Here is a 22,257-nt window from a genome sequence, read left to right on the forward strand (position 1 = left end):
ATATTCGAAGGAATAGGCTTCAGGCTGATAGTCGTTAACTAGTCCGTACCGAGAAAATAGATCAGTATGGTAGAAAAAACAAGGAATGACTACCATATAATTGAATACCACGGAATCCGAGGCATTTTAGAGCTGTTAGTCTATGATTTGTCACTAGGTATCAACGTTGCTAGTCAACAACATTTGAATTATATATATTTGAACTAGACTCATCTCGATATAAATAGATATTTTTAATTTATTGAAGCCCTTTCACGGCTACCGACACTTAGAGCTATTATAATTTTTCAAATTTCAATTGCGAGATATCAACGTACCAGATACATTCCCCACGAAATACCTTTCGTTAAAATACCCATTAAAGTTCGTATCTACTGTACCTGGGTGGCCATCTATCGTTTAAAACAGCCACTAAAAGACACCCATTTTCACATTAAAAGAGATGTGGAATCTGCTAGCGCTACCGTACAGATAAAACCAAAAGATTATCACTTTTTTTTCCAAAGAAAGTCTCAGTTTAATTGCGTATTTATGTATCTACAGGGTGTTTAAAAATTTAATGATATATACCGGACGGTACTCGTGAAATTTTCTAAGAAATCCAAACCGTACTTTAAGTATAATTTTTTAATGGAGGATTCTTTAGAATGAACTCGTTAATAGATAAAATGTGTATAATAAATACAGAATGTATAAAAAATTGCTCGTTTATTCGTACGTAAAATACTATCCGCAGCATACTTGAGGCTGACACGGTTGATTCCCCAAACTTTAAAAAAGCGACGTTCCGGTTTCCCCCTTTATATCGTCTTCAACACCCCTTCCAGTGACGTACAACCATTTTGAATTCGTTAATACGCAAAGAAATTGGTAAAACTAACTAAATTCAGAAAATATTTATGTGAAGGCCAAGTGCAGACTTAATTTTTGGAGTTAATAAGTCAATTTATATCTAATTCGTTTTGTCTGTTCGGTTAACTTAGATCCAATTTTTGAGTTTACCATCAAAAAAGTCGAAAGGGGTAATATCAAGTAATGTAGGTGGCCAATACATTGATCCAATACACCTTTCTTCAAACTGGTTATTGTGATTATTGGAATCAAATCATTGGATTGGATCTTCCTTTTATATCGATCCGAAAATACCGCAAATAGGTCCGGAAGCACTGCCACCCGGGTATTAAGATTTTGGTAGTTTTGGGTTTGGTTTATCTGTATCTAGTGAGGAATTTTCCCGAACCCAAGATTAAATATTTCAGTTTTGGTCTAGCATCAGTTTTGGTATTATTTGATATTGAATTGGAGATTGAAACTTCAAGATCTATCATCATGAATAACTCCTTTTGGACTTTGTTTACGTTAAGCGTATGCGTTCGACGAATTTCCATGGTTTTCGACGTGGACTAAACGTCCGGAAGTACTGCCACGTTCCAAATATCGCCACCTTAAGAGAAATAAAGACCAATAGATCTTTCCTTGATGATTTCCACCCGGGTATTAATATTTTGTGAGCTTTGGGTGTGTTTTATCTGTAACTAGTGAGGGATTTTTTCGAGCCCAAGATTAAATATTTCAGTTTTGGTCTAGCATCAGTTTTGGTATTATTTGATATTGATTTGACGATTAAAACTTCAAGATCTATCATTCTGAATAACTCCTTTTGGACTCTGTTTACGTTAAGCGTATGCGTTCGACGAATTTGCATGATTTTCGACGTGGACTAAACGTCCGGAAGTACTGCCACGTTCCAAATATCGCCACCTTAAGAGAAATAAAGACCAATAGATCTTTCCTTGATGATTTCCACCCGGGTATTAATATTTTGTGAGCTTTGGGTTTGGTTTATCTGTATCTAGTGAGGGATTTTCCGGAACCCAAGATTAAATATTTCAGTTTTGGTCTAGCATCAGTTTTGGTATTATTTGATATTGATTTGGAGATTAAAACTTCAAGATCTATCATCATGAATAACTCCTTTTGGACTTTGTTTACGTTAAGCGTATGCGTTCGACGAATTTCCATGGTTTTCGACGTGGACTAAACGTCCGGAAGTACTGCCACGTTCCAAATATCGCCACCTTAAGAGAAATAAAGACCAATAGATCTTTCCTTGATGATTTCCACCCGGGTATTAATATTTTGTGAGCTTTGGGTGTGTTTTATCTGTAACTAGTGAGGGATTTTTTCGAGCCCAAGATTAAATATTTCAGTTTTGGTCTAGCATCAGTTTTGGTATTATTTGATATTGATTTGACGATTAAAACTTCAAGATCTATCATTCTGAATAACTCCTTTTGGACTCTGTTTACGTTAAGCGTATGCGTTCGACGAATTTGCATGATTTTCGACGTGGACTAAACGTCCGGAAGTACTGCCACGTTCCAAATATCGCCACCTTAAGAGAAATAAAGACCAATAGATCTTTCCTTGATGATTTCCACCCGGGTATTAATATTTTGTGAGCTTTGGGTTTGGTTTATCTGTATCTAGTGAGGGATTTTCCGGAACCCAAGATTAAATATTTCAGTTTTGGTCTAGCATCAGTTTTGGTATTATTTGATATTGATTTGGAGATTAAAACTTCAAGATCTATCATCACGAATAACTCCTTTTGGACTTTGTTTACGTTAAGCGTATGCGTTCGACGAATTTCCATGGTTTTCGACGTGGACTAAACGTCCGGAAGTACTGCCACGTTCCAAATATCGCCACCTTAAGAGAAATAAAGACCAATAGATCTTTCCTTGATGGTTTCCACCCGGGTATTTTGGGAGCTTTAGGTGTGTTTTATCCGAATCTAGTTAAAGATTTTTCCGAACTCACTAGCGACAATTGGATTCTGTATCACAACGTAGCCATTTGATACAGAAGATTCAATATTTCAGTCTTGGTTTAGGCTGTCAATCAATGAATACACTTGAAAAAGCAGTTGATGCGTTCAAATCACTTATTTTGGAGGTACCTCAATCGAAATGGGAAAAATACTCAGACAATTCGTATAAACGCATGCAAAAGCGAATTGATATCAATGAAGAATATTTTGAAAAACAATCCAATTGTCTATCTGAAAACTTAAGTAGCAACCCTCGTAGATTAGAAAGCACAGTCGTTAATTGCCATTTCTGATAGCGTTTCGGCATATACTAAAGTAAAAGACAAAAACCAATACCTTGTACATGAATTACAGTCTGGTAAAGTAAACTACCGAGTATTAAAATTATTTTAATTTAATTATTAAATAATCGATTATCCCAAATACCCGCCTATGTCTTTTGAATACTAAATTACCACACCGGAAGTAAAGACATCGATCTTTCGGTATTCTCACCACCTCCTTTAACGCAAAGTAGCATCGTAGGCGACGCTAGCGCCCTCTAGTAAAAGTACAAGCGGGGAGGTTATATACGAAAGGTCTTTAAATAGCATAGAAACTTTGGTTAAAGAAAACGGCGTGTTTGATACAGGTTCTAGCTAAAACGTTTTTCTTGACGTATCATATTTAAACGCTCTATATATAACGAAGTATAATTAAATTAATTAATCTCGACCCGTCCCTGTTAACTCGCCGAGCTTTTCGGTCTATAAATGTCAGCGTTCGAAAACATTAACATTATTATCATTTTAAAAGTTTCAAAGATAAAGTGGTCTAATTGCGGTTCGGTGGAATCAAAAAGGTCTATAGTAAAATATCCGATATCTTCGAAACGATACGATGGAGTTTATTTCGGCAAAAGAAACACAACATCTTGTCTTTATGCTTAATTAGCAGATATCGGATGATACCGACCGAGATTCGAACGAATCCGAGGCGGTAAAACAGTCGTCGTCGTTACCTATGACAATTTCTTCTTTTTTTTTAATTCTTCTTCTTTTTATTGTGGCTTTTAGCGACAACGTGGTTGGCATCAGGAGTTGGATTTTGAATGTAATCATCATTTTTATTTATTTATTCGTTATCTGATTACGTGTATGCGAAAAATTGTTCATTCAACACAAATGCATAAAATAACCAATAAAATTATTAGTAGATCGTAAAGTCAAAGTCATTAGATTGGAAAACATACGCAATATCATAAAAATAATCATATTTGGAAGGGAATTATTGGAAATTATTTCATTGTTAACAACTTGAATGCAGGAAAATATTTAAAACTGCCCTCAAATAATGTCGTGCCAACTTTGACAAACTTGTATCATGACGTAGCGGTAATCGTCACTAACAAAGATACAAGGATGCACTCTTTGTCTGAAATATCGATCGACATATTAGTTGGTTGTCAATTGTCACTTTTTTAACCTTCTGTGGACTTCCACAAATAATTCAAGACCAAAATTAGTCAAATCGGTCCAGCCGTTCTCGAGTTTCAGCGAGATTGTCGAAGAGCATGTATATACAAGGTCGGGCTATTAAATAACGAGACTGCACTTCTAGAGGGCGCCCTAGACGGGCGGGGTATCTAGATATCTTGTCTATGCACGTCCTAAAACAATTCTCTATCTCGTGCGCGTGTTTTTGAGTGGTGTAAGCGCTTTAGTGAGTGGCGAAAGAGTACTGAAGATGACCAGCGCCCAGGTCTGTTTCAACTCCGAAAACAATGACCAAAATCAACCAAATTGTGCGTGCAGATCATCGAATCACCATCCGGATGATTGCCGAGGCTGTAAACGCCGATAAAAAAACGGTTAGAAAAATTTTACACATGACAAAAGTCTGTGCGAAGTTGGTGCCAAAAAATCAGACTCCTGACTAAAAGTATTTGGTCAACAAGTGCATTCCAGTGCTAGAGCACCCGCCGTACTCATCAGATTTGGTACCGTGCGACTTTTTTTGTTTCCGAAGGTAAAATATGCTTCGAAAGGGACCCGATTTTTCTTCAAAATAGGCGTTATTCTCCTCGTATGATGAGAAGCTTTATCCCGCAAGAAAAACTTTAAAAAAATCTCAAAAGGGGGCTACATCTGGAGTGAGTTTTATTTTGAGATGGTTGTTTCATTAGCAATTTCTCTATTTACTTCATCAAAAAATATTACGTAACACCCTGCCGTTATTATTTCAAAATTGTGAAGATGGCAGATTAATACAATCTACTTGCCATCTCAAAAAATCGTTTTGCAGCGGGTGAAACCATCTTCGGAGCAAAATAGACTTTCGCCATCTCATTTTTTCGATTTAATAGTGCAATGGTTAATTCCAGTTTCATCTACAGTTATGCGCGGGCTCATTTTGATCGAACCACGTAAATAAATCTTCTAAAATGTTGATTCAAATGCTCTTTCCGTCTAAATAAGCTACAGCGACATCTAGCGTGCTAAATAGTGTTGATTTCAAATGTACGAGGTCTGGCTATTAAATAATGAGTCTGGTTACGAAAAAGGGTTTGCTCCCCTTCAATATACCCCCCTCCCATCGCCACACAGCTTTCCATAGGTTTTTTTCATTGATCGAAGCAGTGCTGGAAGTCTTCTTTGGTGAGTGCTTTTTGGAGGTCTGCCGTTTTTTGCTTTACCGCTTCCATTGACTCAAATCGGGTCCCTTTCAAGCCTTTCAAGGAAATCTGAGCAGACCTGTTGACGCAAGAGCTTTTGTTCAGGAGTCAGATTTTTTGGCATCAACTTCGCACAGACTTTTGTCATTTGTAAAATTTTTCTAACAATTTCTTTATCGGCGTTTACAGCTTCGGCAATCATCCGGAGACCCAAGTTAAAATTCTCGTGGTAAATGATAAATGAAACAGTAGAAAAAAATTAATATACAAGAACATAATTTTAAAAAATATGATTGTGAAAAAAAAAACAGAAATTTCGGATTCAAAAACAAGTCGGTCTTTTTGTGAGAGAACAGGATATCAAAACTATGAATTCAAATGCGAAAATTATGCATATTTTGCGCTAATGTGAAGACGAAATTATATTAATATTTTGCACCTCATACTGGTTATTAAATACACTGAAAAAAATTATTTTTATCACGTTCCAACACGATAAAGATTTGGAGATTTTTTTTTATAAATTCATTTTTATAATACGACGAATATTTACTGATATAGTGATTTTCTTTGTACCTTGTATATTATATAGTAATCAGTACTTTGCAAAATGTCTTACGAGGGCTGTTACTTAAGTTTTCACATAAAAAAAAATAATTGGACTTAGCCTTATTGTAAGAAAAAATCATTGGGTACTAAGGATGGTACGGTGGATGGTGAGGTGTCGAATTGTCGTAGTGAAGAATGATTCGTCTTTTGCGATTGGTTTTCTTGATTTGTCCAAGCACTTCTGGCAAACAGATGCTGATGTACTAATCAGAATTGACCGTTCTACGTTCCTCCAATGGAATGGTGGCGAGATATCGAGTGCTTCGTACATCGTGAACAACTTATTGGATTTGAATCGTCTTCAAAGACCCATACAATCGATTGTTGTTTTGTAAGTTGAGTAATCAATGTCCAAGCTTTCCTCAATATGTCACTTTACGATCTTGCAATATCAATTTACGCAGAGCAGCGATATTTTCTGACACAACATGCGAGTTTGGACGACCTTTTCGAAATTCATCAACATCATTGATAAAGATGAATGCTTCAAGTATCTGTAAACAAATCAAATAACACTCGTATGACAACACATTCTAAGTACGTTCCCCAATAAAAATATGTCAAACTTTATGATGGCAATGTCAGATTTGACATATTTATATCAGTGTTGCCATATCTGATAACTGAAATGGCAACCATCGTATTCAGAATAAATGCAAGCTACAATGTAAAGAAATATTCAAATTTGATTATCAAATAAGCGTTATATCGAACGAGTTTCAAAGAAAATAACCGAAAGATTAATAAATTATTTAGTAACATGCAAAGAACGTGTCAATTAACATAGTGATAAGTTCTATTAAAATGATCGTTGTTATAAAAACCTTTGGTGGATACCGCCTCAAGTGAAATTGATCAAGAGACGGTCACATTCTAACATTTTTATTACTAATTCATCACTGATAAACATCCGTCAATCCAAGACGTAGATAAACTGTTTATATAGAGGTTAAACAAAAGTTCAACAATAGATAAACGTATAATTTTATATATCTACTTTTTTATGTATATCTGAACTTTTATCGAATGTGTGATTAAAAAAATTGCTAAACAGAAGCAAATTATGGTTGTTAATTATCATTAACATACTATTTAAACATTTCCTGTCGATATCAGAAATTTACATTAAACAAACCGACTTTGGATTTTATTTAAATTTATTCGAACACCTGATATGACGTTTAGATGCATTACGTGCACTTGCCAAGAGAATTGTAAATCAAGTAGAATTTTATATACGAGGGTAATGCGACAAGTTTCGACTCGACTCTCAGGTTTTTTGGAAACGGCTACCACGTGACGAAAATCTATATCTCGCATTAAAAGACTTTTACGATTACGAGTCTTTACGTTCAGGTATCGTTTCAAAAACGTTTATAAAACAATATACAATAAAATCTACATAATTATAATGTACAGTATGCGGGTGTTTGTATATAAAGTGCTACCGAGAAAATAATTACATTACAATAATTATCTAAGGTAATATATTTTTAATGTATGTGAATAAATTGAATATAGTGTCAATATTAGTGAAAAACTTTGTTTTTGCGTTAATATTTTATATCTTAAATATAGAAATAGGTAACAGAAAAGACAAACAAGATAAAGAATCAGATGAAGGGAAAGAGAACAGAAATTTATGGAAGTTGAGTCATATATTGGAGAAAGGAGATGTAGCAAAGCTTGGAGATCTATTAGAAAAGTGAAAAGATGGAAAACTTAATAGTTCGTTGTTGTTAATAACAAATATGTGAGCTGGTTAATTATCTTGATCAAACAACACTTTCTTCTTATCCAAATACGACCGTTTTCGCTGGATTTTCATCGCTCAAACGTTTGTATAATACATGCCGTTGATAGTTTTCCCTTTTCCAAAATAGTCAATGACATTGCTTGTATATGGAACGTTCATGCCTTCTTTGGAACCGGTATTCCCTTTTCAGTCCATTTTTGTGTCATTTTGTTTTGGGGTTATGAAACGGCTTTATTTCTGTCAAACAATCGATGGAAACATCTTGACGATGATCTTCCAGCGGATTTTCTTCAACATTTCTGTCCAAACGCCTACTTTGTCTGCTAGGTCCAGCACTTCCAGTCAACGATCATCTAGGGGATTTTCTTTAATATTTCTGTCCAATCGCCTACTTTGTCTGCTAAGTCCAGCACTTCCAGGGGATTTCCTTTAATATTTCTGTCCAATCGCCTACTTCGTTTACTAGGTCCAGCACTTCCAGTCCACGATCATCCAGGGGATTTCCTTTAATATTTCTGTCCAATCGCCTACTTTGTCTGCTAGGTCCAGCACTTCCAGGGGATTTCTTTTAATATTTCTGTCCAAACGCCTACTTCGTCTGCTAGGTCCATCACTTTCAGGGGATTTCCTTTGATATTTCTGTCCAAACGCCTACTTCGTCTGCTAGGTCCAGCACTTCCAGTCGACGATCATTCAGGGGATTTCCTTTAATATTTCTGTCCAATCGCCTACTTCGTCTGCTAGGTCCAGCACTTCCAGTCGACGATCATCCAGGGGATTTCCTTTAATATTTCTGTCCAATCGCCTACTTCGTCTACTAGGTCCAGCACTTCCAGTCGACGATCATCTAGGGGATTTCCTTTAATATTTCTGTCCAATCGCCTACTTCGTCTACTAGGTCCAGCACTTCCAGTCGACGATCATCTAGGGGATTTCCTTTAATATTTCTGTCCAATCGCCTACTTCGTCTGCTAGGTCCAGCACTTCCAGTCGACGATCATCCAGGGGATTTCCTTTAATATTTCTGTCCAATCGCCTACTTCGTCTACTAGGTCCAGCACTTCCAGTCGACGATCATCTAGGGGATTTCCTTTAATATTTCTGTCCAATCGCCTACTTCGTCTGCTAGGTCCAGCACTTCCAGTCGACGATCATCCAGGGGATTTCCTTTAATATTTCTGTCCAATCGCCTACTTCGTCTACTAGGTCCAGCACTTCCAGTCGACGATCATCTAGGGGATTTCCTTTAATATTTCTGTCCAATCGCCTACTTTGTCTGCTAGGTCCAGCACTTCCAGGGGATTTCTTTTAATATTTCTGTCCTAACGCCTACTTTGTCTGCTAGGTCCAGCACTTCCAGGGGATTTCTTTTAATATTTCTGTCCTAACGCCTACTTCGTCTGCTAGGTCCAGCACTTCCAGTCGACGATCATCCAGGGGATTTCCTTTAATATTTCTGTCCAATCGCCTACTTCGTCTACTAGGTCCAGCACTTCCAGTCGACGATCATCTAGGGGATTTCCTTTAATATTTCTGTCCAATCGCCTACTTTGTCTGCTAGGTCCAGCACTGCCAGGGGATTTCTTTTAATATTTCTGTCCTAACGCCTACTTTGTCTGCTAGGTCCAGCACTTCCAGGGGATTTCTTTTAATATTTCTGTCCTAACGCCTACTTCGTCTGCTAGGTCCAGCACTTCCAGTCGACGATGATCTAGGGGATTTCCTTTAATATTTCTGTCCAATCGCCTACTTTGTCTGCTAGGTCCAGCAATTCCAGGGGATTTCTTTTAATATTTCTGTCCAAACGCCTACTTCGTCTGCTAGGTCCAGCACTTCCAGTCGACGATCATCTAGGGGATTTCCTTTAATATTTCTGTCCAATCGCCTACTTTGTCTGCTAGGTCCAGCAATTCCAGGGGATTTCTTTTAATATTTCTGTCCAAACGCCTACTTCGTCTGCTAGGTCCAGCACTTCCAGTCGACGATCATCTAGGGGATTTCCTTTAATATTTCTGTCCAATCGCCTACTTTGTCTGCTAGGTCCAGCACTTCCAGGGGATTTCTTTTAATATTTCTGTCCTAACGCCTACTTCGTCTGCTAGGTCCAGCACTTCCAGTCGACGATCATCCAGGGGATTTCCTTTAATATTTCTGTCCAATCGCCTACTTTGTCTGCTAGGTCCAGCACTTCCAGGGGATTTCTTTTAATATTTCTGTCCAATCGCCTACTTTGTCTGCTAGGTCCAGCACTTCCAGTCGACGATCATCCAGGGGATTTCCTTTAATATTTCTGTCCAATCGCCTACTTTGTCTGCTAGGTCCAGCACTTCCAGGGGATTTCTTTTAATATTTCTGTCCAATCGCCTACTTTGTCTGCTAGGTCCAGCACTTCCAGTCGACGATCATCCAGGGGATTTCCTTTAATATTTCTGTCCAATCGCCTACTTCGTCTACTAGGTCCAGCACTTCCAGTCGACGATCATCTAGGGGATTTCCTTTAATATTTCTGTCCAATCGCCTACTTCGTCTGCTAGGTCCAGCACTTCCAGTCGACGATCATCCAGGGGATTTCCTTTAATATTTCTGTCCAATCGCCTACTTCGTCTACTAGGTCCAGCACTTCCAGTCGACGATCATCTAGGGGATTTCCTTTAATATTTCTGTCCAATCGCCTACTTTGTCTGCTAGGTCCAGCACTTCCAGGGGATTTCTTTTAATATTTCTGTCCTAACGCCTACTTTGTCTGCTAGGTCCAGCACTTCCAGGGGATTTCTTTTAATATTTCTGTCCTAACGCCTACTTCGTCTGCTAGGTCCAGCACTTCCAGTCGACGATCATCCAGGGGATTTCCTTTAATATTTCTGTCCAATCGCCTACTTCGTCTACTAGGTCCAGCACTTCCAGTCGACGATCATCTAGGGGATTTCCTTTAATATTTCTGTCCAATCGCCTACTTTGTCTGCTAGGTCCAGCACTGCCAGGGGATTTCTTTTAATATTTCTGTCCTAACGCCTACTTTGTCTGCTAGGTCCAGCACTTCCAGGGGATTTCTTTTAATATTTCTGTCCTAACGCCTACTTCGTCTGCTAGGTCCAGCACTTCCAGTCGACGATGATCTAGGGGATTTCCTTTAATATTTCTGTCCAATCGCCTACTTTGTCTGCTAGGTCCAGCACTTCCAGGGGATTTCTTTTAATATTTCTGTCCAATCGCCTACTTTGTCTGCTAGGTCCAGCACTTCCAGTCGACGATCATCCAGGGGATTTCCTTTAATATTTCTGTCCAATCGCCTACTTTGTCTGCTAGGTCCAGCACTTCCAGGGGATTTCTTTTAATATTTCTGTCCAATCGCCTACTTTGTCTGCTAGGTCCAGCACTTCCAGTCGACGATCATCCAGGGGATTTCCTTTAATATTTCTGTCCAATCGCCTACTTCGTCTACTAGGTCCAGCACTTCCAGTCGACGATCATCCAGGGGATACTCTTCACCAGTTCTGGAGTCTTCACCTCATTTGGTCGACCACTGCGTTGCTGGTCATCTCAGTTCAATCGGCCTCTTCTGAAACCAATATTTAACTGTTGATAACGAAGGGACAGTCTCATCCAAAGTTGAATCTAGTTCAGCATCTTTTTCCAATTTAAAAAATTCATTATTGATGACTGCCAACCAAATTTTAAACAACGTGGAGTCCTCAAACTAGAAACAGATTGTGTACATTATAATGTAGCAAGCAACTACCGTCATCTCTAAGTCAGGCTAGGTACTTATGGAACCATCTTCGTAGACTCGTTAGCAAAAAAAACTACGCTCGCGGTTAAAAGTCTATAACTTTCATTATTCTTATGATTTTAGCATCTCAAAGAAAATATGCGTCAAAATAATAAGTTATTTGATATTTGCATTTACTGCTTACTCATCTTAAGCCGTTTTGTGATGAGATTTCAGGATTTCTAAATACTTAAAACAAAGATAACTTCGTTTCTATTCAACCAATTATTGCAAAGTTTGTTTTGTTTTTTTCAAATAACTGTTTCCTACCAATTTTTATTTTATTATTACTCAAAAAATTGGTAGCAAAAATTTAATTTCCAAATCTAAAAGAACCGAACATGGTATCCCTAAATATTTAAATATTGATGACTGTGTGCGATCTACAGACGAAGCTAGCGGTTCCAGACCACACAGAGATGTTTATAATGTTGGCAACAAATCATTATCGTTGGTAAGTTGGTAAAAGAACCAGTTCTTGTACGTAGTATGTAAGTACTACGCATTCGTTATTTGAAAAATATGTAAAAGGTTTTTTTTTGCTTGTTTTTCAATATTGGTTTTATACGTTGGTTAGAAGACCACCTAATATGGCGCTTTCGACTATCACAAGGTAATATACGAGGTGGTCTACTTTTATCTCATTTACATCTATTCAGTATATCAATAATTTTCCTTATAAAATTTGTTAATAGTTCTTATTTCTTTTTGTTATAGACGATATTAAATTCAATGCACAAGTACCAACCGAGATTCCACTTAGTTAGAGCTAACGATATTCTAAAACTTCCTTATTCAACGTTTCGAACGTACGTCTTCAAGGAAACCGAATTCATTGCAGTAACGGCCTACCAAAATGAGAAGGTAAATCCTTTTTTTTTTCTTCCTTAATATAAAATATAAACAAAATTGTAGTTTTTATAATAACCAATAAACAGAAGATTCTTTGTATCATATTTTCACTAGCAAATGTTATAGTCCATTCGTTTTATCCAAATGAAAGTTAGATTAAAATTTTTTACTGTGAAGAGGTAATGAAACAGGAAAAAATCGCTGAGAAACGGACCTGGTAAAACATTGCAGCTCTAGCCATAAAAATAAGTCGTGGACAAGTCTTATTATGATTTTTGATAATTAAAACTTTTTTTGATAATTCAGGATCCTGCTTATCACCTCTAAGGTTGCATAAAACTAAATAGAGCGGCTTCAAACGCTGTCAAAGAAACTTACGTGGGTTCCTGGACATTCTGGTGTGAAAATGAAAGGTCTGACAGTTATAATAACATAATAAGTAAAAAAGCGCAGGAAATATCAAGGAGATTGATTTTCTTAGGCTCAGGTTAACACAACAAGTGAGTTTCCAAAATCTGTATTCCAAACCATTGATTGTCTTTCAATCTTATTTTTTTGTGCTCTCAATTTACTTCGATCTCAGGATGAATGGACTATAAAATTACTTAATGATGAAAATATCATAGGGTTTGAATTCAAAAGCTGTTCGTTTTAATTTGTGCGTTAAATGAATGGACTATAACATTATTAAATTATAAAAATAACATAGAATTTGGATACATGGACTACTTGATTTACTTCGTTAAATTAAATGACTATGGTATTATGTTAATTATGAAAATTGCATATAATTTGGATTGAAAATCTGCTTTATTTATTTTGTACACTTAATGAATGGACTATAATATTATTTGATTATGAAAATTGTTCAGAATTCATATTGAATAGCTGTTAGATTTACTTTGCACGTCAAATAAATGGACTATAACAGTATTTGATTATAAAAATAGTACAGAATTCAGTTTGAGAAGCTGCTCGATCTACTTTCCCCCATAAATGAATCAACTATAACATTAGTTAATTATAAAAATTGTTCAGAATTTGTATAGTTCCTCGATTTACTTTTTACGTCAATTGAATAGACTATAACATTATTTACTTATAAAAATAGTACAGAGTTTAGATTGAAAAGCTGTTCGATTTACTTTTCTCCATAAATGAATGGACTATAACATTATTTAATCATAAAAATAGTACAGAGTTTAGATTGAAAAGCTATTCGATTTACTTTTCTCCATAAATGAATGGACTATAACATTATTTAATTATAAAAATAGTGAAGGGTTTAGATTGAAAAGCTGTTCGATTTACTTTTCTCTATAAATGAAAGGACTATAACATTATTTACTTATAAAAATAGTACAGAGTTTAGATTGAAAAGCTGTTCGATTTACTTTTCTCCATAAATGAATGGACTATAACATTATTTAATTATAAAAATAGTACAGAGTTTAGATTGAAAAGCTGTTCGATTTACTTTTCTCCATAAATGAATGGACTATAACATTATTTAATTATAAAAATAGTACAGAGTTTAGATTGAAAAGCTGTTCGATTTACTTTTCTCTATAAATGAGTGGACTATAACATTATTCAATTATAAAAATTGCATAATATTTGGATTGAAAAACAGCTCAATTTATTTGTGGTATAACTTGATTTATTCAAAAGGCCGTTGCAAAAAGAGTTTTTATTAATAACCAGTTTACATTACACTAAATTACATCATTCATATACACTGAAAATAATTGTAATATCCTCAAGCGCTTAAATTTAATAACGGCTAATCAATATGATATAGACAAGTGTCTCATAAATTTTTCGAAACGAATATCGGTTCCGAAGATATACAACTGCGAAGAATAAATTATGTTTTCTAATTGCGCGAACTGACATCAGATATATAGTTATTTAAATACCCATATACCGTAAAGATCGTATTAATTTGAATTGAGACGATTTTCCGTATCTGAATTATAGACAGGACGATTGTTTTGGTACTGGTCATCAAATATTTTAGAATTTTCTTTCAAAATCTCAACGAAGCTAAACTAATTTTGACTTCTACAATACATTATTGAACTGTCATTTTGTATCAATTCATATATATATATAAATGTGTTTAAAATTCTCAACACCTCTTCAGCATCTGAGTAGTTCGTTCTAGTTCTACACGTATCATTGTTCATTTTCACGCCACCAGGTATTGTCCAGAGCATTTTTATTTTTTTTTAGTTGTCTTTTGAATTAGTTTCCATGACCTACATCAGTACTGTACAGTCCCTTAGTTATCTGTTCCTGCCATGTTTATAATTGATATCTGTATAAGAAGACCAGCCCAAGAATACCACCTTGTGGTACACCTGCGTTGACTTCCTTTGAGTCTCATCAACAATCTTCTTGCTTTATTCTGAAGGTTCGATCCTTATATAGAACTCTAACAGTTTTGTATATTGGTTAGGCAAAAGTTTTTCCAGTTTGTATTTGAGCCTTTCATAACAAACTCTGTCAAATGCCTGAGCCACGTCCAAGAAAACTTTTTTCTTTTCTATGATTTAGTACTGTGTACTTGGTCTATAGTGGAATGAAGTCAAGCTGAAGTGAAGGTATGAATTTTCTTTGTCTAAATAATATTTTACTACGTTTGGTGGTTTTTCTGGTTTGGGAATCATGTCAAACTTTGTCAAATGCCTGAGCCACGTCCAAGAAAACTTTTTTCTTTTCTATGATTTAGTTCTGTGTACTTGGTCTATAGTGGAATGAAGTCAAGCTGAAGTGAAGGTATGAATTTTCTTTGTTTAAATAATATTTTACTACGTTTGGTGGTTTTTCTGGTTTGGGAATCATGTCAAACTTTGTCAAATGCCTGAGCCACGTCCAAGAAAACTTTTTTCTTTTCTATGATTTAGTACTGTGTACTTGGTCTATAGTGGAATGAAGTCAAGCTGAAGTGAAGGTATGAATTTTCTTTGTCTAAATAATATTTTACTACGTTTGGTGGTTTTTCTGGTTTGGGAATCATGTCAAACTTTGTCAAATGCCTGAGCCACGTCCAAGAAAACTTTTTTCTTTTCTATGATTTAGTACTGTGTACTTGGTCTATAGTGGAATGAAGTCAAGCTGAAGTGAAGGTATGAATTTTCTTTGTCTAAATAATATTTTACTACGTTTGGTGGTTTTTCTGGTTTGGGAATCATGTCAAACTTTGTCAAATGCCTGAGCCACGTCCAAGAAAACTTTTTTCTTTTCTATGACTTAGTTCTGTGTACTTGGTCTATAGTGGAATGAAGTCAAACTGAAGTGAAGGTATGAATTTTCTTTGTTTAAATAATATTTTACTACGTTTGGTGGTTTTTCTGGCTTGGGAATCATGTCAAACTTTGTCAAATGCCTGAGCCACATCCAAGAAAACTTTTTTCTTTTCTATGACTTAGTTCTGTGTACTTGGTCTATAGTGGAATGAAGTCAAGCTGAAGTGAAGGTATGAATTTTCTTTGTTTAAATAATATTTTACTACGTTTGGTGGTTTTTCTGGTTTGGGAATCATGTCAAACTTTGTCAAATGCCTGAGCCACGTCCAAGAAAACTTTTTTCTTTTCTATGACTTAGTTCTGTGTACTTGGTCTATATTGAAATGGGTTTACCTGGTTTGCGAATCATACATACCTACTCAATTTGAAAAGCAGCTTTAATTCGATTGTAGCTTTCTTTGGTAAATGTAGTATCTCTCCTGGGATTAAGTCGAAGTCAGATGCTCTGTTCAGGTTGATATTTACTTGTGGATACTTCCTTTGGATTAGTTTAAGTTATTTTGAAGATGTTTCGATTCTGTATTAACTGTTCAAGTCGTTTTTCGTTCTGTAGATGCTAAAGTTTGAGCTAAATGTTCTGCAAATCTATTTGCTTTTTGTTGATTGTTTCTAGTCCAAGGTTTTTGAATGATACACTTGTCGTTTACCAATTCCTTCAAGTATTCACTTATTTGTGTTTTATTCTTGATATTTTAGATTTCCTTTTTCAGTTTTTGGGTAGCATTATTCAGTCTGAAAAATGAACTTATTTCAAATTATATCCTTTGTTTTCCTGGAGATGGTAGATGAAACCATGAGTCGTTTTAAAAATTTAACAGTTTAACATTTCTCTTATAGTTCTAAGGTGATTTCTTCTTCATTTTTTAATATCGCTTCTTTCTATTTCTATATTGACTTCATGGAATGATTTTTCCAGTCAAAATAAATTCTTTTCAAAAGATTTCATTTACTGTCGAAAATTCTTTTCTAAATAAGAACGCCTGCTATGGATTTTCATGTGCTGTTTGATCCTCGTCATAATTTTCTTCTTTAATAACTCTTTAGATCGTTGAAGTTGAAACAAATATAAACATAAACTATTATTCATCATAAAACATTCATCTTTGTCAAAAAATGCCAATCAACTCGCTTTGACATTTGGTGATGAAGCACCATTTCGAGTCGAGGGGTTTTTTAGAATCCGATCGTGGTCCTACTTGGTTACAAGATGAATTTCGTCCAAAATCGGATAGAAAACAATGTCAAAAGATATGTTCAAGTGCTTCGAAAGGTAGTGGTAGTTCAAGGCTAGCCAAATCAAGCAACGTTCCATTAGAGCAACGTAGGGCGGTCTGAATTCTGAATGGTAGACGATGCGAGCTTTCACATAGCTTAAACGAAAACGTTTTTGAACAGTCAAAACTTCGAATTGATGGCTCAAAAACCGTACAGTCGTTGTTTGGTCGATTAAGTTGAAGAACCAGTTGATGCAATCAAGTCAGATGTTTTGGAGGCACCTCAATCGGAATGGAGAAAAGCGCTTCACTTCTCGTCGAAACTATCTTGAACATCTTCCACTTCTGATTATGAATTGGTGTCGATTTATTTATAATTATAATAATTAGAAGAGAATTGATGTTTTTGTAGCAATTTCTATTAACTAAAAAGCTAAAAAGAATGTGTAGAATTTGTGATCGTTCAACTAATTTTGCCCAATTGTTCACTGCTGAACTAAGTTTTTGTATTTATATATATATAAAAAAAATCCTTCCCAGAAAACGGTTTGGCTCCGACCTTGTGATAACTAATTATAACAACAATTTTCTCACCAAGTCGCGGCTGCTTTGACAATTCCTAGAATAGGAAATTAATAAGAAATGCCGAAGCTTGTGGTAACCGGTAGGCCGAATTTTTCTTTCGATGACATATTTTAAATTCTCTTATTTGTGTTTATTTCGTCGACCAATTTATTTCCCGAAAATTTCGATCTTGATAAAGATAAAGAATGAAGAGTAAATTCCGCTACTAACAAATTGATCGATCGGGGGTATTTCAATCGTTTAAAATCGATTTTTTTATATAAAAAAAAATACCAAAGTTTAGTTTTACACAAAGTATCGTGTATTATTATTAATATTTAGTATACCTTTGTACTTTCCTGTTCCAGATAATTCAATCAAAACTATGAAAAATCATCCTTTACAACTATATAGGGTGTCCCATGACGAGTTAAAACACTTTGTATATGGCAAAATACTTATAATAGAATTATGAAAATTTCTAGGTTTGGGTTTTCGGATACGATCTTTTTAACTAATATATTTTCAAAGATATAACTTTATAAATATTTATATATTATAAATATTTAACTATATAAATAACTTTATTATTTTAAGTAGAACACCCTGTAGATTAATACATTTTTGGAATCTACATGATATTTAAGTATACTTTTGTCAAAAAACTTTTTTGAGCAATGCATACTTTTTGAGTTATTAGTTTTTTTGTAAAAAATTTAACCTTTGCAGACCTTTATAAATTATTTTTTACGAGGGAACCCTTAAAGTCAAACGTACTTGAATCTATGTTGAAAAATTTTTCATTTTATACAGGGTGTGTATAAAAAGTGTTCAAAGTTGAACTTCATAAATATTAAATTTTTTTATTTTTTTAAATAGAATCACCCGGTTTTTTTCTATTTTAATACATTCATTACATTGACAAGATAAGGAAAAATACTTTTTTATGTAATTGCCTTATTTTTCACTTTTACCTCCGAATGCATTAAAATAGAAAAACCGTGTGATCCTATTTAAAAAAATAATAAAAATTGATATTTATGAAGTTAAATTTTGAACACTTTTTATACACACCTTGTACAAAATGGAGAATTTTTCAACATAAATTCAAATACGTCTGACTTTGCTAAAAGTAACCAAATAGAAATCATTTTTATATCCTCAAGGGTATTTTCGTAAACAAATAATTTATAAGGGTATGCAACGGTCAAATTTTTTACAAAAAAATTAATAATTCAAAAAGTATGCATTTTTCGAAAAAAGTTTTCAGACAAAAGTAGACTTAAATTTTATGTAGATGTCAAAAACGTATTAATATACAGGATGTTTTATTTAAGATAACGGGAAATCGGCCAACTTTGAAAATATTTTAGTTAAAATTATCGTATCTGAAAACGTAGTGATTTTCATGATTTTACTATAAGTATTTTGCAATATACAGATAGTTTTAACTCGTGGGACACAGTATTGATTACTGAGAAAGAACTAGTTGAAAGTTAGTTTGAATTATTGTTTATATTGATGCAATAAAACAGCGACTGTTTCAACAAATTGCTATTTACAACGATAGAATAATAAAAATGCTCATAAATATCGATGTAATCTATTTTCTAAATACCACTGCTGCCGTATAACTGTGATCCAATCGGTCTAAATGACAATTGTCTCTCCGTTAAGAGCTTTTGATCGGCTTCAAGCAATCGCGGTACCCACCTTACAGATATCTCCATATGTAGGTTCCACGTGATGAAGAATGAGTCACTCAACTGTTTTTTTTTATTTCCATTTAATTTATTTTGATTACAGATAACGCAATTGAAAATTGACAATAACCCCTTCGCCAAAGGATTCAGAGACACGGGTGCAGGAAAGCGGGAAAAAAAGTAAGTATCAAGTTCGACATTTCTATAATTCGTCAAGACGTTTTGTTGAAGTAGAATTCTTATTTAATGGATTAATTGAGGTACCAGAATCACAATCTGCTAAGAACTACACTTTTTGTCTCGAAATCGTTTCATTCCATCGCCAAGATTAAAAGTTATGCACGGTTCTTGTAACAGTACTTGCAATCTACCAAATATCGAAAAAACCGTCCCGGAAACGATTCCCAAACGATACAAACAAAACAGAACTGCCCGACTGGAACACGAATTTTATTGCGCAGAATCGTCACCGTACCAAGGATGAGTTGGAACGAACCTGTGAATTGTCTTTCCCTTGATTTCTTTTTAATCTTGACAGCGTTGAATGTACAAGGAGGTACATATCTGAACTGGAGCTTCCTCTTTCACTTCACTCCTTGAAACAGACTCAAAATGGACGAATATTTTAGAAAATAGAGACTAAAACTGTCTTTGGTTGAGTTCAAATCTAAAACCAAGCTGATCTAATCTTCCTCAAAAGTTATTAGAACTTGTAGCAAGCTTATGGTGTCCATAACTTTGAAAGTCCATATAACTCACCATCTTTTCATCTAGCAGTATCAACAAAAGTTTTAAGTGCCTAATAAAATATTTCTGGTTCCATAAATATTGTTGAGTTTCTTCAAATAAAACAACTATGATTTGTAATTTCCGGTTTGTATAGCAAAGTGCAAAGTTACATCTTTGTTTTCTGTCTTTATATACATCATTAAAAGCTTCTTGAAATGGTTGTACAAGCAAGAGTGAGCAGACACAGATTCAATCCAAAAATTTCTCATGCTTCAATGTTTTAAATGTTTATCACCAGAATTTGAATCTACGTACTTTTAAAATTTATTTTAAAATGTCTTAAGTTTTAATTTGCTCAGTAAGAAATTTCTGTTAGAATAATGTACTAAATATAATTAATATTTGTTATTTGAGGTGTTTTTTACTTTTATAAGTTACATAAGTTTGAGAAATACAGAATTACCACACTAGATTACTGAAATTATCAAATAAAAGATGAATTTAGGGAAAAAACTTTTTTTAACATCATTCTCAACATGTTGCACTTTTTCTTTATCAGTGTGATCCTTCTGTCATTGATAGATCGTTGGAAATATATTTTTAGATCGAGATATAAGAGATTTCAGGCTTCCAGTGACAATTTAACCTATGTCAATTGATTACCAGTGGATGTTAACAGCTTGCTTTGTGGTGCCTCGAGTGCTTTTATCTAAATCCATAGGCGACGCATAAATCTGTGATTACAACACAACTAAAGACTTGAGGACAGAGAAATCTTACAAATTGTTTCTTTTAAATTTACTTCTAGCAAAAACTTGATTTTTATACTTAACATTTTTGACTACTGTAAAATTACGACAGATTAAACCATTCTCAATCGACTCCTAGTACGGACGGAGTGTATCATTCAGTAATTCAAACCCAAGAGCTTAAAGAAATTCTCAACCTATCATCCTTGGTGTTAAAACATTTTAGTGTTGCCAAGTACTGCTTGGTTTTTGAACATAACCTCATTATCTCAACTTCTGGTAGTCGTCCAACAAAACTAGATGCTTAATTCATCTTCCCACCCTGCAGTTGCTACATCGTTGCATCATCCTTGCTGTTAAAACATTCCAGGGTCCTGTCTGATCATCACTGATTCCCCCTGATGCTATCAACAATATTTGAACGATCGATTGCCGAGTACTGTTTGGTTTTCTTGTCATAACCTCTTCATATCAGCTTCTGGTAGTCGTCCAATAAAACTAGATGCTTAATTCATCTTCCCAGACTGCAGCTGCTACATCGTTGCATCATCCTTGCTGTTAAAACATTCCAGGCTTCTGTCTGATCATCACTGATTCCCCCTGATCCTATCAACAATATTTGAACGATCGATTGCCGAGTACTGCTTGGTTTTCTTGTCATAACCTCTTTATCTCAGCTTCTGGTAGTCGTCCAACAAAACTAGATGCTTAATTCATCTTCCCACCCTGCAGTTGCTACATCGTTGCATCATCCTTGCTGTTAAAACATTCCAGGGTCCTGTCTGATCATTACTGATTCCCTCTGATGCTATCAACAATATTTGAACGATTGATTGCCGTGTACTGCTTGGTTTTCTTGTCATAACCTCTTTATCTCAGCTTCTGGTAGTCGTCCAACAAAACTAGATGCTTAATTCATCTTCCCACCCTGCAGTTGCTACATCGTTGCATCATCCTTGCTGTTAAAACATTCCAGGCTCCTGTCTGATCATCACTGATTCCCCCTGATGCTATCAACAATATTTGAACGATCGATTGCCGAGTACTGCTTGGTTTTCTTGTCATAACCTCTTTATCTCAGCTTCTGGTAGTCGTCCAACAAAACTAGATGCTTAATTCATCTTCCCACCCTGCAGTTGCTACATCGTTGCATCATCCTTGCTGTTAAAACATTCCAGGGTCCTGTCTGATCATCACTGATTCCCTCTGATGCTATCAACAATATTTGAACGATTGATTGCCGAGTACTGCTTGGTTTTCTTGTCATAACCTCTTTATCTCAGCTTCTGGTAGTCGTCCAACAAAACTAGATGCTTAATTCATCTTCCCACCCTGCAGTTGCTACATCGTTGCATCATCCTTGCTGTTAAAACATTCCAGGCTCCTGTCTGATCATCACTGATTCCCCCTGATGCTATCAACAATATTTGAACGATCGATTGCCGAGTACTGCTTGGTTTTCTTGTCATAACCTCTTTATCTCAGCTTCTAGTAGTCGTCCAACAAAACTAGATG

At 35.1% G+C, this 22,257-nt stretch overlaps 1 protein-coding gene across 3 annotated transcripts in view; it reads left to right on the forward strand.

Annotated features, from left to right (window-relative positions):
• LOC130448530 (optomotor-blind protein) overlaps positions 1-22,257 on the forward strand; it is a 134,785-nt gene that overhangs the window by 101,774 nt on the left and 10,754 nt on the right. For all 3 annotated transcript variants that reach the window (XM_056785956.1, XM_056785941.1, XM_056785945.1), the window contains 2 exons: positions 12,338-12,484; positions 19,368-19,444. In XM_056785956.1, coding sequence (XP_056641934.1) covers positions 12,338-12,484; positions 19,368-19,444 — 224 coding nt within the window. The remainder of the gene's footprint in view (positions 1-12,337; positions 12,485-19,367; positions 19,445-22,257) is intronic.

This window comes from Diorhabda sublineata, chromosome 1 (genome assembly GCF_026230105.1).
Source record: "Diorhabda sublineata isolate icDioSubl1.1 chromosome 1, icDioSubl1.1, whole genome shotgun sequence".
Lineage (NCBI taxonomy): Eukaryota > Metazoa > Arthropoda > Insecta > Coleoptera > Chrysomelidae > Diorhabda > Diorhabda sublineata.